The 16,214-nt window shown below is 36.4% G+C and overlaps 1 protein-coding gene across 1 annotated transcript in view; it reads left to right on the top strand.

Moving 5' to 3' along the window:
* Window positions 1-16,214, top strand: part of EYS (eyes shut homolog (Drosophila)) — a 784,118-nt gene that overhangs the window by 742,690 nt on the left and 25,214 nt on the right. Inside the window, exons 40-42 of the mRNA XM_017823913.1 lie at window positions 5,206-5,372; window positions 5,549-5,693; window positions 11,096-11,270. Coding sequence (XP_017679402.1) covers window positions 5,206-5,372; window positions 5,549-5,693; window positions 11,096-11,270 — 487 coding nt within the window. The remainder of the gene's footprint in view (window positions 1-5,205; window positions 5,373-5,548; window positions 5,694-11,095; window positions 11,271-16,214) is intronic.

Genomic DNA, 16,214 nt, shown 5'->3' with positions numbered 1-16,214 from the left:
TATTGTTTTGTAAAGACACAGTAACTCAATCAGGTTGTATAAATGTTTCTTTTCATTATGGAGAAATATAATTGCTTCCAGCAGTTAAAGTTAACAGTTAATTTGACACTTGAGGTAGCATATTTCTGAACAGAAGAAATGGAAAACAAAGTCAGAGTTCTCTCTTGTCAGTCATACACATAAATTTCATTATTGATCACATATATTTGGTGTGCAATTTTGAGATGCTGCCTCAAATCTTCTTCTACTGATACTTACTTGATTGGAAAATCAATCTGTCCATCCAACATGCAACAGCCATCCTGCTGTGTGTCTCGACCAGCCACAGGGGCAGCCATGAATTGCTGCTGTTGTCACAGTAGTTCCACTTCCAAGACACACAGGACTCAACACTGAAACCCAACCTTGTGGCAGCTAGCTTTGGACTCTGTGTTACTCATGTCAAACAAGAGATTCTAACCCCTGAGACGACTCAATGCAAGTTAACCCAAGGTAGCTATGAGTAAGTTGTGCCACAGTCTGTATAGCAAAGCATTCAACTTGATCTGATTAACACAGCTGAGAAGTAGGTTATATAAATCTACTTACAGCATTTGTACTAAGATTTTAGCAATACTTAAGGTATCTCTTCACAGCACCACTCTGTGGCAGGCTGCATGGCATTAAAATTGCAATGGGCGAAAATAGAAATACTACTTGTGTTCTGTCCATCTTAGCATTACTCCACAAAGAAGCTATAATATGGATGAAAGTTGAAAAACACATAATGAAAATGTAATGCAGATGTAAAGTAGTCAGAGTAGAGAATACTTTATTCTTCATAGATCATAAGAAGCAAGTAATTTATTTTTACCTTGTTTCTGCAATTGGAATGTGACCTAACTTTTGGGTTTGGAATTATTTATTGGGTTGTTGAAGTCTAGGAGGGAGTTTTGGTGATGTGTCTTTATGTCTAAACCCAACACAGTGATGGAGAGCGATTTAGGTAAGTAAATATAAGACTCTACTACAATAGTAGATGCTTTACCATATCTAAAACATCACATGAGTTTGGCAGATATGGTCCATGAGTTACAGAAACCCAATGCTTATGCTGAAGAGTATCAGAAAGTTAATACTTCAGGAGGATGAAAGAGGGGAGAATTTATTATTAGGACTTTTAAGATACTGAGCTCCCAAAATGCACCATTAAAAATCAATTTGTGGGAGGCATGATGCAGTAACATATATGTCTAAAAAAACAACTGCAGTACATCACATCAGAAGGATACAGAGTATTCTCCATTGCTATGTTAGTACATTTGATATTTTCTTAGGTCTTGCTTTCTGTTAAATTTCATTGCTTAAGTTCCTGCACCCTCTGGGGCTTCTTCCCCTTTCTCCCTGTGGCAGACTTCCAAGAATCAGACTGTTAGTTTATTGCTATGCAAACTAAAACTCGTTAGCTTAGAACAGCTCAGCAGTTTACTCATCTGTGATATAATTCCGTCTGCTACTTTTCATTTGCAAATATTCTGTCAAATTTAGCTAGTGCAGCTCAGCCAATCAACTGTACTTCAGTGTGCCATGACACCCTGGTACAGAACATTTACTTAATTTATCAGGTTGATTACCCAAATTAGCCTAACTTACATACGTACTAAACCACTGTGAGCGTATTTAAACTCAAAACTCAGCTCTGCCTCTGTCTCTGTGTGAATCAGATTTTGCTAAATTTTCTTCCAAACTTCAGCAAAACATGGTCAGACATGTAATCCTGCTAACTGTACTACATTCACGCTATTTTAACTCCATCTAGGTCGAACGCTCTGTATGCCACATTTTATCCCTGGGAGAGTCACCACTCCCTCCCAGGCAGCTTTTCCTTTCGCTTATCGGTGTGGACAGAGGAAATATTGTCTTTCTTTTTTGAGTAGCTGAATCGAAATGGTGTGTAGAGTTGAAGTTACCTAAAACATTTCCATCTAGTCTTTCAGAAAACAGTGTTCAGAAGCCAGTGTCCCCATCATTAAATTTTTATAAGAATAGCACACAGCTCTGATGTAATACAAACACAAAGGAATCTTTAGAACATTCTTTTCAACAACAAGAATGAACCATCACATTCAGGCATGTTTCTGCAACCTTGGGAACTGAATTTCAATCACCTGTTTGAAACATTTCCAATTGTAGGAAATGTAACCAAACAAAAATTGTACCAATTAATTCATTGCCTTTGCTCCAGATAGAGAAAATGCAAATATGAAATGCAGAACACCAGTGGTGCAAAATAACCTGTTTTTTTTCTATTACATTAATCAAAAGAGAACAAAAAAAATTTGCTGCAGTAAAATTTGTCTCAAAAAGGTCTGCCTGCAGGGTGTATGCTGTACTCTCCAAGTGATTGTGGAGTGTAGGTCTTGCAATAATATTTAGCTGACCTGAGTTTTAAAAAAGAATCTTACCAGTGACATTTTTATTAATGAGAATTACTAGCATTCCAGGCTTATTATGCAGTTGTCAGGCAGAAATCTGGCTTTTTGTTGCTTTGTATATAGTTTGTGTGTGGGTGGGAACATTGCAGTATGATAATAATGCATTTCTGCATCCCCTTGTCAAATGAGGGCAACACTTAGCAAAGAGAAAACAATGAGGCACCTGATAAAATGCTGTTGGTAAATTGCTGTTTTCTCCTTAGTTTAAATGGCTGGGGAGACTGAGCACCCTACATTTTAATTACCAGAAAGCAGTTTCTTACCAAGTGAACTTCACTTACTTCACCAAGAGCAGATGCAGTTGTTCTAACAATTTACTGAGTATCAAGCAATAACACTCTCACCAGGAGGAGTGTGAGGGGTTTTGTAGCCTATGATCTTGCTATAAGGAGGTATTTTTAATATTTCATGTACATTTTCCCCTTTCTCCATTTCATCCCATTTCTTGTAGTTAGCATTCTCTTGCTGCACCCTACCTGATTCCCCTCCACTGTTGTCTCTGTCCAAACCACGGGCATCGATGTCATGGCTAACCTCCTGTGAGCTACTATCAAATTCTGTTCCAGCACATAGTTAGAATTAAAAACTGTTTAATTTATACAGACTCTTAACATTATATTATTCTGCCCCAACTCTGGCAGTATTCAAGGCCAGGTTGGATAAGGCCTTGAACAACTTGATCTAGTGGAAGGTGTCACTGTCCATGACAGGGAGGAAAGGGACTAGATGATCTTTTAGGTTCCTTCTGACCACTTAGCAGGGTATGATTCTATGACTATCTTCACCACATCATTTTTGTAGAGTCTTGACACTGTTGCATTTCTTTGATTTCCAAAAAAGCATTTTAAAAATTCAGAGAGCATTTTAAATAATGGTTTGTCTTTACTGTGCTTCCCCTAGTTTTGCAGGTCAAATCATGTAAGTACTTGTAAACATTGCTGAAAATAGAAACTTTAGTAATGATTTTTTAAAAAGAATTTTTATTTTCAGTTTTGAAATCCTTCACTGGTAACGTGCCAGTGGAACTGAAAGTAATGGAATTTCATTCAGTCATGAACAAACCATTGTAATAAAAAATGAATAGTTTGTGTTCTGTATAACTCAGTGTAACTGCCCACTTTCTACAGAGGCAGCGTATTCACAGTCCTTGAGATAAGCTTTTCTTTTTCGATATATTCCTGTTGTGTCAAAATGCTGTACAGAAAAAACAAACTTCTGTATAGAAAAATCACTCCCTGCCCCCCACATTGCTAATGCAGCATGTTCATTTATAGAATATGAGATAAGGGGAATATGGCAGTTCTGGCTGTGAAACAGCAGTATGCAGAACTTCAGTGGGAGGACAATATAGGTATCATTGTTTCTTGGGGTAAAGCCTGTTTTATCTTTTGCAAATGAAGCAAATTTCCCATGCATTTGAGGCAGAGGCATCAAGACACATCTGAAATGAGGGTCACCATATGATTCTGGAAGAACAAATAGAAAGAGACCTTCCCAGAAACAAATAGAAAATGAGATAGCCTTATGAAAACAGAAGAAAATATCAAATAAAGCACAGTGTGCAGGCATGAAATTGAGCACTGAATTGCTCGAATTCACATGAGACTTCTAAAAATAAATGAATGGCTTTGAATTTCAATTCAGGACATCCTAATGCAAGAGTGAGTACATTCTTCTCCTTCACCATTTTTTGCATCCTGGTTCTTTTACTGTACAAAGTGTATATGTAAAAGGGTGGGAAGAAGAAACAAGTTGATCATGTTTTCTCTAAACAATGGTGATTCCATTCTTGCCTGCATGAGAGATTGAATTCTCTTCAAAGATGCCAGTGTAAAAATGTGTTTGCTTGGACAACAAGGAACAGGTCCAAGAATTGAATTCTTACTCATAGGCTTTAAGTCAGACTTAAAATCCTTCAAATGAGATTTTATAGTATGGTGACTGAAAAACACAAACTGCAATTATATTTATATATCATATAAATACAAAGAAATTAAATTATTTATTTCAAATTTGAAAATTAATGGGTTCTAACCTGAAAGTTAGAAAGGCTTTAGAGAATTAAAGCATATGGCTGTTCTGACCAGAGAAATACCAGTAATGAACAATCTAGAGCCACCCTAATCTGGGGAAGGTACAATAAAGTCTCCAGGTGCTATTGAGTCAAGGGCAGCAGATGGAGCTTGATAGAAGTTGCTAGAGCTTCTTCAGGCACATGTCCCTGCTACTCCCCTTGCCTCACAGCAGCAGGTGTCTGCAAGTTTTGAAGCTGTTAAAGTACCTAACATGAAAGCTGGAAGCATACTGGAATAGGATTAAGTCAAGGCCTGTTCTCACATGCAACTTGAAATTTCAATTATGTTTTTTTTAGATTTTGGAAAAAGTTGAAAATTTATTCATGTTCCATGGGGAAGGAACAGCAATGACTTCTAAATCCACCACGGTCAACAGGTTTTGTGAACGTCACTAACTTAACTGCAGTGTGAAAAAGATCTTCCTTTAAAAAGCCTATAAATGTTTAAAATCCCTGCAGTTTCTATTATAAATCCACAAAAATACTGGAAATAGCATTACAAGTTAGGCAGAGATTATTAGAAATACTTAAGAAGCTTAAAACCTTCCTGGTTAAAATATTCTAAACTGCTACCTTTTCAGTGAATTTGGAGAATATTTTATGTACTGGTATTTACTAAATCCTGGAATAAGTAGTTATTATTTTTTTGTGTTTCAGGTCTTAATGGAGATGATTTCTTGGAGTTAGGCCTCCGTAATGGGAGAGTGGTATATAGCTACAATCTAGGTTCTGGCACAGCAACGATCATCAGCAAGGCACTTGATCTGACACTCCATATTCATGTCATCCATCTTGGCAGAAATCTCCAAAAAGGTTGGCTGAAGGTAAAAAAGTAATTCCTTTAGAAGGAAAATGTTCTCTGTATTTTTTCACATTTCATATGGAAAGATTAAAAATTATTTCTGTGTTTCTCTGTAAAGCTGGGAGGACTGTCTTCCTTAGGAGTTCCTAAATAAGGCAAATTCCTTTGTTGTAACAAATATAAATGTCTCATTGAAAGGTGGATGATCAGAAGAATAGAACTGTCACTTCTCCTGGGAGGCTGGTTGGACTCAATGTCTTCAGTCAGTTTTATTTAGGAGGTTATCGCGAGTATACTCCAGAACTCCTACCAAAGGGACCCAGATTTAAAAATGGCTTTCAAGGTAAAGATTACACCATTTTCAATTCCTTTTAAAACATGCATTAGATTGTTTCAGTTGCCAATGAAAGAAAGGTATAAAATCTCTGTCTTATCAGGAAACAAATTGGGTTTGTTGAATTTCCTTGGCTGAAATTCCTGTGGCTTTTTCATTGTTTCACCATGATAGCCTAAGAAATATGATGCAAAAAGAGGCTTTACTAAATATTTTTAATATTTTCTGTTTCTGCTAAAAATGGAAGTTCTCCATTATATAAACTCTTCTTATGTGTCCCCGTTCTACAACATCTTTTCAAAAGGACTTCGTTTCCCTGTGGTAGTTTAGATTCTTCTGCCACTGTGACTAGCAGTGCTAGTTTGGGTAATAGCTTTCATGCTGTAACCTTCTTTCTGATAGGACATCATGAAATCTGATTTTTTTTCCAAACATTATGATCTAGGTCTCCAGACAGGACCTAAGTAATTCCTCTTGGGAATATTTATCTAGCAGATACTAATTTCTACCTCAAAACTAATATTTGAAGCTTTGTATAAGTCTGAATTCAACTCCTACCAAATCAGCAATGAAGCAAAGGATTTGTTTGTGACACTTTATTTGCATTCCTTATTCCCTTAGAAACAATGTGCTTGATATTTGTGAGGTAAACTTGGATTTATTTTAAGGACTGGAAAGCCTTTCAAACGAAAAGAAAACATTTTGCAATAGTAAAACAAAGTCTGAGTTCTCAGTTATAAAACTGGGGGCATGTTATCAAAGACAAGCATAGCAATAAAATTCACTTTCATATGCTACTACATCCTATCTGCACTGAGACCATGTAACTGCCTGTTTTCCAGCCATCACCTCACTTCTTTTTCTTACACAGAAATTTCCTCAAAATCGATTTCATATCCTACGGTCAACTATTCACTCAGAAAGTCATATTAACTAATATCTCAGCTGTCTCTGTCTTTTCAGGAGGTATGGATTGTATAGTTATACTTATCCTAGCCTCTTAACAGCTTGCAAATTGGCATATCATAAAACCTAATGTCTGTGCAAGTATTTTAGTTGGGTCAATATTTGTGAAGCACTTCTGGCTTTACTTATGGACATGTTAATGTCAGGGGTGACCAGCAGGAATCTCTGGTGCTTCACTTTAGCCATAAACTTTTTGAAACTGTTGTAACTGTATTTTAATGGCTGAATTTCTACAAATGCAGTATAAATAATCTTTCAAAAAAAAAAAAAATCAAAGTTCATGTACTGTTAGTTACCGTACTAGTTATTGATTTTTCTTACTCTTTAAAAAGAAGTATTTAGTACAAAATTTTATCAGTCATGTAGCACATAAACAATTTACTCTTTGCCCCTGACATTCAGAATAGTAAGTCCACTATACTTTCTAATTCATTCCATTTTCCAGTTCCCAGCAGCAACTTGTCTCTGTTCTCCAGGGCATACTGATTTTCAAGGAATCTGCATTTCTCTATGACCAATATCATATGATATTTTCTTATGTAGTCAGCATCTCATTCGTTCTTCTAGTTCAGAATGTCCCCACTTTCAGCTCTCAGGATCCTCAGGATCAGAAATAAACCTCCTTAGCTCTTCTCCAGAGTGGGAACCGCAATACCAACAACATAAAAGAAAATTCTGAACTATTTTACTTCAGTCAATTTGCAGCTGTAGGGAACTCACAGAAAAACTCTGGAAGTGACAGTCAAGATAAATTTATCTAGCACATAGTTGATTAAACCACTCAGACTTTTGGAAACTGCTGTTGGCTGCCTTTAAAGACATGATTTATTAAAGCCATTTTGATTCTAATACCAGAGTGTACCTCTCCTTTTGTAAGCAATCACTATTGCATGAAGAAACATTGAGGCCAGCCTTACTGCTGCAGACTAAATGTCCCCAGTGCAATAATTTAGAATTTTTACTCTGTACAGCTACTGTTTCAGACCATTTCCTCCCTTACTTGAATGCCTTTAGTAGTTTTTCAAGTAATTTCCATGGAGTAGGAGGAAACTGAAAATGTCTCTAATAAGCTGTAATTTAATAATCAAAAGCTGGGGAATTTTAAATTTAGAAAATTTGGAGATCAGCACCTATAGACTCTTTTGAAAGGCTTATTAACATTTGATGGTACCATAAGCAATTTACAAAACTTCTTTCAGCCCCTGAGAGAAGCTGAAGAAACTAGTAAAGGTAGAGCTCAGATGAAGGAGCCAAGTTCGTGTGGAGTTTGAGGCTCTCTGTGCTTCATCTGAATTTGAGGCTCCTCGTGGGTTTACAAGAGCCTTTTGTAAATGGGATGGTAGGATGGTTTACTTAAATGCTTGGCTCTTTTTTCGTTTCCTATAACAGTGTAATTAAGGGACCTTTGAGAGTTTTCTGAGATGTGTAACAGAGCACACTGCAGCTGCTCTAAAAAGTCAAATGTGGGTTTTAGGTAGTTGCAAATCTTGCAGCCAAAGAGACTCAACCTGCTGATTATGAACAATCTGAAGTGGGAGTATAAAACCAACCACCTTGTGTTCAAAGGTCTGCACAACTCAACACAATGACTCACACAAAGTGAGACAGATAAGTATTTGAAAAAAGCTGGAAGTTACAGCTGAATTTCCAAACCTCCCCTCCCATCTCTGAGAGAGGCATAAAGAAATCTGGTGTCAGGAAGAGTTCTGATGTTTCATGCTCTGTGCTACCATGACAGCAGGATGTAGTCTCCAGCCACGGATGTAATTGATGGAGAGCCAGGGCTTGCATACAGAAATAAGTGAGGAGCAGAGAGAGGAGCAACTGGTTGTTCCCATGGTCCTGTTCGTAAGCAGGATGAAGTATAGCTATGGAAGTAATCTGTTCTTTGACAGCAAATACTATTAAATGGAGGAGTAAATAGGCAAAAGAAGCTGTTACCATAAAGCTGGACTGTTGAACAACCTCTTTCGTGCTGACTGAGCCACCTCTTCATATTTTGCAAAAGAAGTAAATAAAATTCCAGGTGCTCCAGTACTTTTATTTAAGAGAAAGTAAACCCAGAACACAGATGAGTTCCATAAAGATACAAATGTAGCCTTTTGGTCAAAGTTTAAATTCATGATAAAGTAGAATATATTGCAAGCCTGACAGAGTAAAGACTACTTATCTTTATGTTCCTGCATTGCAGATGTCACAGAAGGAAAGTGAGTTCTGAACTAGCTTTTAGTCAGTCTTACGTCTTCCATCACAGTTTGGTACGATGCACAGAGGCCCTTTGGGTGTTTCAGTCACAGCTCAGAGCAGTCCTGAGAGTCACTGTGGGGGCCATCTTCTCTTTTAGACAAACACCCCACTCACAACCAATCAAGAAAAACAGGGGAAAAACAAAGCATTTTAGGATAGGTAGAATTTTAGACATCTGTAAATTCCGTATGGCATTCAGATAGAAAAGATTTTATCCATGTATTTATTTCTGTCAGTTCTCTTACTGCATTTTTAGTACATATTCTTGAAAATACTTGCTTTGTGCATTTTTTTGTCAAATTAGTGCCAAGTGTTTACAAGCAGTAAGGGAAACTAGTGAGAAATTTTGGAAAAAATTCTTTGAACTATAAAGATATATCAGAAAAAAAAAAAAAGAAAAAGTAAAGCTGAGTAATGAATTCATATTTCTTATTATAATCTCTCAAGTTTCCTTAATCCATTCCTGGTGGCTCTTTAGTGGTTTGTGAGCTCTGCTTAACTGGGCTGAAAGCTATAAAATAAATTGAAAGTAAAAAAAGTCTTTGCAGGAAGCTCCAAGTGTGGTCTAAGGAGTCCCAAGACAAAAAATTACAAACAAAAAGGTAGTGTATAATCTCTGAGTGCACTGTCTTGATGTCTGATTTCAGTTTAATTGCATAAAACTCTGATCTTCAGAATCTCACTAAGTTTAACTCACAAACTCAGAAGCTTGAGTTCCTCTCGCAAACTTGGCTCTGTCAGAAAACCTCTCCATTATTCAGAATAGTTGGCAGCCTCTCATTAAAAGGGGCCCAGAACTGGCAGAGCAAAGGGAATTCAGGTCAGAGAGAAGGTCAGCTGATCCCTCTGCAGAAGGTTGTATAGTGTTTGCTACAACAGGCTCAAATTCCTGCTCTGACTCCTTCATCTGCATCCCCGTGACTAAGAATCAGAAAAAAATAGGGAAATTAAATAAAAGTTTCTGTTGAACCCAAAATACTCTTGTACCTACTACTTGCTTTGTTCCAGTGCTCAAGAGCTGCTTCTAACCTAGATGGCACAGTTAGACTGTGGTTGGTACAGTTAAATTAGTCATCAACACAAATGCCAGTTTATTTTCCATGATGATCTTAGCAGTCCTTGGGGACTCACTGTGCTTTCCATTGTTTACAGAGAGCTCTGGGCTGCTTTTTCTTAGCACTTCAGCAAGACTCAGGAGAACAGAACATGCTTTATCTGCTAATGATAAACAGATGAAACATTAGTTAGGATTTACCAAGCATAAGGTGGCCTAAAAACCAGCCCTGTAAACAGGAAAGAACAATAATACAAAGATTGAAAATAATCATCAAATTAAGCTATTTTTATATTGTTTATTATGAGTTTCTGAATAACCAGTTATATATCAATATAGACAGAACTATGAAATGTGTGTAATATGGAAAAGCCTGTCTAAGAAAGCTATTTTTAATAACATTGTTCTAACTGTGGTTAAATTAGTGATCTTGCTGTAGATATTACTTATACAAAGTATATGATTATAAAAAATCCTATTGGATATTCATTGGGTCTTTCAGGTGCAAGTCTTTTTCTTATGTGATTTCAGTGAATCATGCAAAAACTCACATTAAGTAATGTTTTAAAAAACAGTGTAACAGTTACTTGCAATCTCCATATCATATCCTTTCCTTGATTTTAATATTAAGCAGAGAGCCTCCAGCATGCACTGATGAAAAGCTACTATTCTCAAGCTTTCAGACACTGTGGGAATTCACTATATCTCAGCTAAATTGTATAAATCAGATTTAGAAAGGTATGAACATTTCCAAATACATTACTGTACTAGTTTAACTAAAGTAGTTTAAAACCTGATTTTTAGTTTTTATATATATATTTTTGTATATATCTGGGTAGCATCTCTAAAGTGCTTAGGGCTACCTTTAAATGTGACTTTACATCACTTGGATGCTTGCGCATATTTTGTAAAGTTACTTAGGATTTGATCCAAAAAGATATACTATATGGCATCAACTTCAGTTTTGCAGGATATAAATTAGCACATGGATCCATAAATATGATTCAGAAATACTGATGAATTAAGTTAGGCTAACTATTCTGTGACACCACTAGGAGAGCAGACTCTCCACTGTCCTGTTGTTTGGTTTGGTTTGACTTCCTATGTCTGTTTTAAACTTCATTGATTTCTTTCTTTTTTTAAGGTTGCATTTTTGATGTTCAAGTTCGTACAAGCATCAATCAAGGGTTTAAATCACCAGGCACTCCAGAAGGACACCCCAATTCTGGTCGCAATGTTGGACAATGTAAAGATTCCCCATGCAGTTTAATAAAATGCAGAAATGGTGGGAAGTGCATAGAAAGGGGCTCTACTGTTTAGTAAGTATATATATATATATATATATATATATTAGAGTACAGCAGAGACTGATCTCTAGACTAATAACTATGGTAATTTAGTGTGTTGATAATAGAAGGAGACTAATAGAAAGGGAGAGAAAGAAAGAGAAAGAAAGAGAGAGAGAAAAAGAGATGGACTGGTTCTGCTCCACTGAAGTGACTGGTATCCAGACTTACTATGAACTGCATGGGTAGAACTAGGTGTGACAATTTTTTAAAACAAATGAGCAGTCAAGGTAGCAGAGAAGAAATAGTGAAGAGGAGAGCTTGACTGTCCTAATGTTTGAATGTGGTTGATGAGGCAAAAATAGGTGACTTCTGTTCCTGGAAATCAGTATTTTCACATAAGAACTCCCTTTCTGGAGTAGACCACTGACTGCCCAACATCAGAAATTTCTGAGACAGTTTAAACCTGTAGGAGCTTCAAACATTGTTTGAACTACATCAGTTCATCAGACAAGCTGTTCACATGGCTGATCTATGGAATAATATGTGGTAGCAATGACAGCTCACCCAGAAGACAAGTCTGTGGTCTTTTCTGCCTTGTCACTAAATGTAGATGAATCTAAGTACCCAAGGTGTAAGGCATGGTAAAGAACGAAGTACATTTGCAGTTCCAAACTGTTGTTGTGTGTCAACACTTCCATTGTAATAAATCTTGTTTTCAAACACTTTGTAACGCAGGTGTAAAACCTTTGCTGACGAGCCATTTTTTATTTTAAAAGTATCTGCCAAGATTAATTATACTTGCTTCCCTTCCTGTGCTTTCACATGTGTTCATTTATTTACATACATTTGCAACATCTTTTTAGAAAGAGAAAAGTGCTGATTTAAAACTTCTGAAGACACTGACTGAAAACGCTGCAGATAACAAGACAGATGAGGATGAAAAAACAGGCTTCACACTGTGGAGCCTCTGTGCATGATGCTGCTTAAAACAACAAAGACCCGTCCTTCTGTGTGCTACAAAAAAAAGTTTGCATACCTGTCAAGCTAAAAATAATCTACTTGACTCTGTATTGGAGAGAGAATTATATGGTAATTGGTTTTGCTGTCATGACAAAAATCTTTACCTGTAAGAGAACCAGTACAAAACTAGTGCTTCTAAAGCAAGTAAGGCTGTACTGAAATTTGGAAAACTGACCCTGAGATTCAGTGTACAGTTCCCTCCCTATTCCTCTTATGAGCGTATTTATATTCTCTTAAATACAGTAATGAAGGAAATGCTTTGAAAGATATAATTTGGGATTCCTTTCCAATTGTTGCACTGCAATATGTCCCAACTGTTGCATTTTGCATGATCCTTCCAGAGTTAAACCCTTACATTTAGAGTCTTTGATTTTTCTAAGAATAAGAAAGGATAATAGCCCTCTTTACACTTATGAGCATATTAGAGGAGATACGAAACTAAAATTTCAAGAGAAAAATAAGTATCATAAATATCAGCTGTAGTATGACACTTCCATTCACCCACCTAAATCCTTGCTGCAGCAATTTACTCAGCCATGCTAAGACACCTTAATGTCTATAAGGGACACAGAACCACCAGCAGCAGCATCTAGAGTACATTTGGAAAGCAGGTGGCAGGTTAGAGTGGCAGCTGGTGACATGAAAATATTGCAAGTTTGATATTATAGGCAAAGTTCTTTTTCATCATTACAGTTTAATAATTTGCATTACAGATCAGTTTAGGGTTTGTTCTAAAATTTGTGGCCATTGGGGGGTTGTAATTTGTCTTTTCTAGGTTTTTTTTGTTTGTATTTAACTTGTAGTGACCTACTACTGAATTATATTTCTGTCTTCATATTTCAGACATCTAGGCCTTCACATACTATGTGTATGTGCACGCACATATCAGTAATGGTCACCTTTTCCTCTCACAAAAAAAAAGTGAAACTTTGCCAAAGAGGAGTGGATGTAACTTACATATAATTTCTATCAATGCATAGTAGCTGTCAATACCATCTCACATTTTCTCAGAGGAAACTTCCTTCTCTTTTAAAATCATCGGTGTTCCTTTGAAGAGCAGAGTCCTTGAGGGAACTGGATTTGCATTCAAATATTTTTTTTCTCCTGAAATGAGATCTCTCCAGAGGTTTTTGTTGCTGTTTTGAGCTATTTTTATGTCCTGCTTTCACTACCCTGCCAGAAATTGTGCAGTGCTGTTAAGCTGTAGATTCAGTTACTATAGGGACAATGCTTTGATCTAAATAAAACTAGAAATACACAGCATTAAACTTTACATTCTGGCCAGCAACAGAGCACAATTGCTATGTTTTAATAAAATAAAGGGGAAATATTTGAATAATAAAATGAAGAATCTGTTGTTCAAGGGACAAGAGTATTCCCCATTATTTTATTTATGGCACAGAATCATATAAGATAGAAAACTATACACAAAAAGATTGTCTGTGATGTGTTATCATATCAACTGCCTTATCAACAAGGCCTTGTTGATGAAGTAAGAGAAAAAAAAGTGTGCCTTGTGTGCACTTTGAGCAGAACATCAGACATAATGGAGAGGATTGAGTTTGCTAAATGCAAGCATGTACTGTCACTTTAGATACCCCTGAGTAGACTGTTTGGAGATCAGCTGCTGCTTCAGAAGAGCTTAGGTCTTCTGTTGTATCTCCAAGCCTCATGTGGGTTTCTCAGTACTCTATAGCTTTCAAAGAGCATCAGCCACTCAGGTTTAGGAAGTTAAATCATACCCCTCTATGGCAGAGGTACATCCCATAAAATGAGCTGCTGCAGTCTCATTATTAGGCTAGATTCAATTAGAACAAATTTTCAGCGCAAGGACAGAATCAATATTTAACACAAGGACATACTTTTATAGTTTGTAAGGGAAAAGACATTTAGCTATTTAATTGTTGTGGTTTAGAACAATGCAAGTTTCTATTCTGGGGAGTGAATTTGCTGTCTAAAAATTCCATTCCGTGGTTCTCTTTGTTTAAATACGGTTAATCGCCTTCCAAACTTAGTTTCTTCAGACTCCAGTTTTACCTTCTAATCTAAAGATGGACTGCTTTTTGTTAATGCTCTAGTTTTCCACTGCGTGAATTTAAAACCACTCTTACTTAGAGATCTACTCCCTTGCTCAGCATTTTTCACTTCCAATACAACACAAATTTAAGAACTGTGTCCAGAAATCTGCAGTAGTTTCAGTAGTCTGATGTGGTGTCCAATACATGCTGATACAAATTTGAGATGTCCTGCAATATCTGAGATAACCATATGATGTTAAGAAATGCGTCATTTCTTCCTGGAACAGTGATTAGAGGGTACCCTAGGGAGTTTCAGATAGCACTAAATATCTATCTGATCTAAGCTGTTTTAACTAATTAGATAAACTAAGGAAGCCTCTGATCTCCATCGACTACATGCCCATTTTACATATAGACTCCTAAATTCAGGTGTCAGAATATGCAGAGCTGAACTTCTCCTCATTTGTTTGATTTGACACCACATTTGCATAACTATAGGAAGTTCCATATTTGTAAGCATTGAGAATGATATTTTAAACATGATATTTTCTATATTTAATATAAAAATAATTTTTGTGTAATTTAGAAAACCACACTGGATTAAGAAAACTTTCCAATTCTTCACAAATCTTTTAGAACCTTTAGTTATTTCCCTATAACATTTGAGAAATGCTTCTGGTTTGACTAGGATTTTGTGTAGTAATATACAGAGATATTTCATACATAGTTTGTAAAATAAGATTACTTTTCAATAAATTTTTTAAATGTTGTCTGAATTTTTATATTAAAAAAAATTATGTTTTGTTCCATAACCAACAGTGACATACACTTGTTGTCCTTGCTTATGTAGAACGTGTGTTACTTGTTTGAGATCTAATTTTGGCTTTTGTAAGGGACTTTGAACTCAGAAAACCATTCTATGAATATTGCATGACACTCTTAAGAATCTGGCAAGACAACAACAATAAGAAGACATTAAATTAAACTATCCTTTAACTTCCTAAATACAAATATTTCAGAACTTGAAACGGTGTCTGAAATTTCCAGAATTGAAAGAGAACTTCTGTTATATTTCTCTGGGATATGTGAATTTGAGAGTTCTTGCTTCCTGAACTGGCCGACTGCCATATACATGCTGTGAAGTACACCCTATTAAGTATGTACTTTGAGGATTCAAGGTTATCCAGTTTGTTCTCGGACACACTATTAAAGTTGTATATGAAAGACTTTCTACCCTTTCCCACCTAAAACCATGCTTTATTAAAACATAAGAGATATTTTGGCAGTTGTTCTTGTGAAACTGGAGTATAGAAGAATTAATTTAATCCATGTTCTTCAAAAAGCTGAAAATATGGAAGTATTTTGCAGTGACATTTAGCTCCTAAGACATGTAAACTCAGAGTATCTCCAGCTGAGCCAAGCATATAAGATCCCATCACAATCAATGGGGGTCCAAGCCTTTAGAGTTGTCTAAACATTGGCATTCTAATGGCACAGGTCCTGGGACACCTTTTCTGGTCTTCACAATGTGTCCAGAAGAGCACAAGTCTTTCGCAGTTCTTCTGTTTAATCTGCTATCTTGACACATCTCTTAGATACACTGTGTATCAGATGGCAGATACAATTAGTCGAATGGCATTAAATGAATGTAGGACCTTATCATTAGAGTCATGCATGTATTGTTTTGTAGGAGGGATTGTGCTCCAGTTCCTGTGACTGTTTCAGCTGGAAACCCACTGATTAGCATATGAGCTCAGGCAGCTACTTGAGGATCCCATTTCCTAAACTTGAGCATTCAGTGATGTCCATCAGAAACTTGTCTCCGTGATGTCAAACTGCTTCTCTCATATACCCGTAGGAAGGCAACTGGGGGCACCTAATGTAATGTAAAATTAGCTGTCAATCTCAGAATGAATCTTGCCTCTTATGCCAAAGA

Source organism: Lepidothrix coronata, unplaced genomic scaffold (genome assembly GCF_001604755.1).
Source record: "Lepidothrix coronata isolate B3197 unplaced genomic scaffold, Lepidothrix_coronata-1.0 Scaffold4, whole genome shotgun sequence".
Taxonomy (NCBI): Eukaryota; Metazoa; Chordata; class Aves; order Passeriformes; family Pipridae; genus Lepidothrix; species Lepidothrix coronata.
The sequence above is the reverse complement of the archived record's forward strand: the minus strand, read 5'-3'. Positions and strand labels throughout refer to the sequence as shown.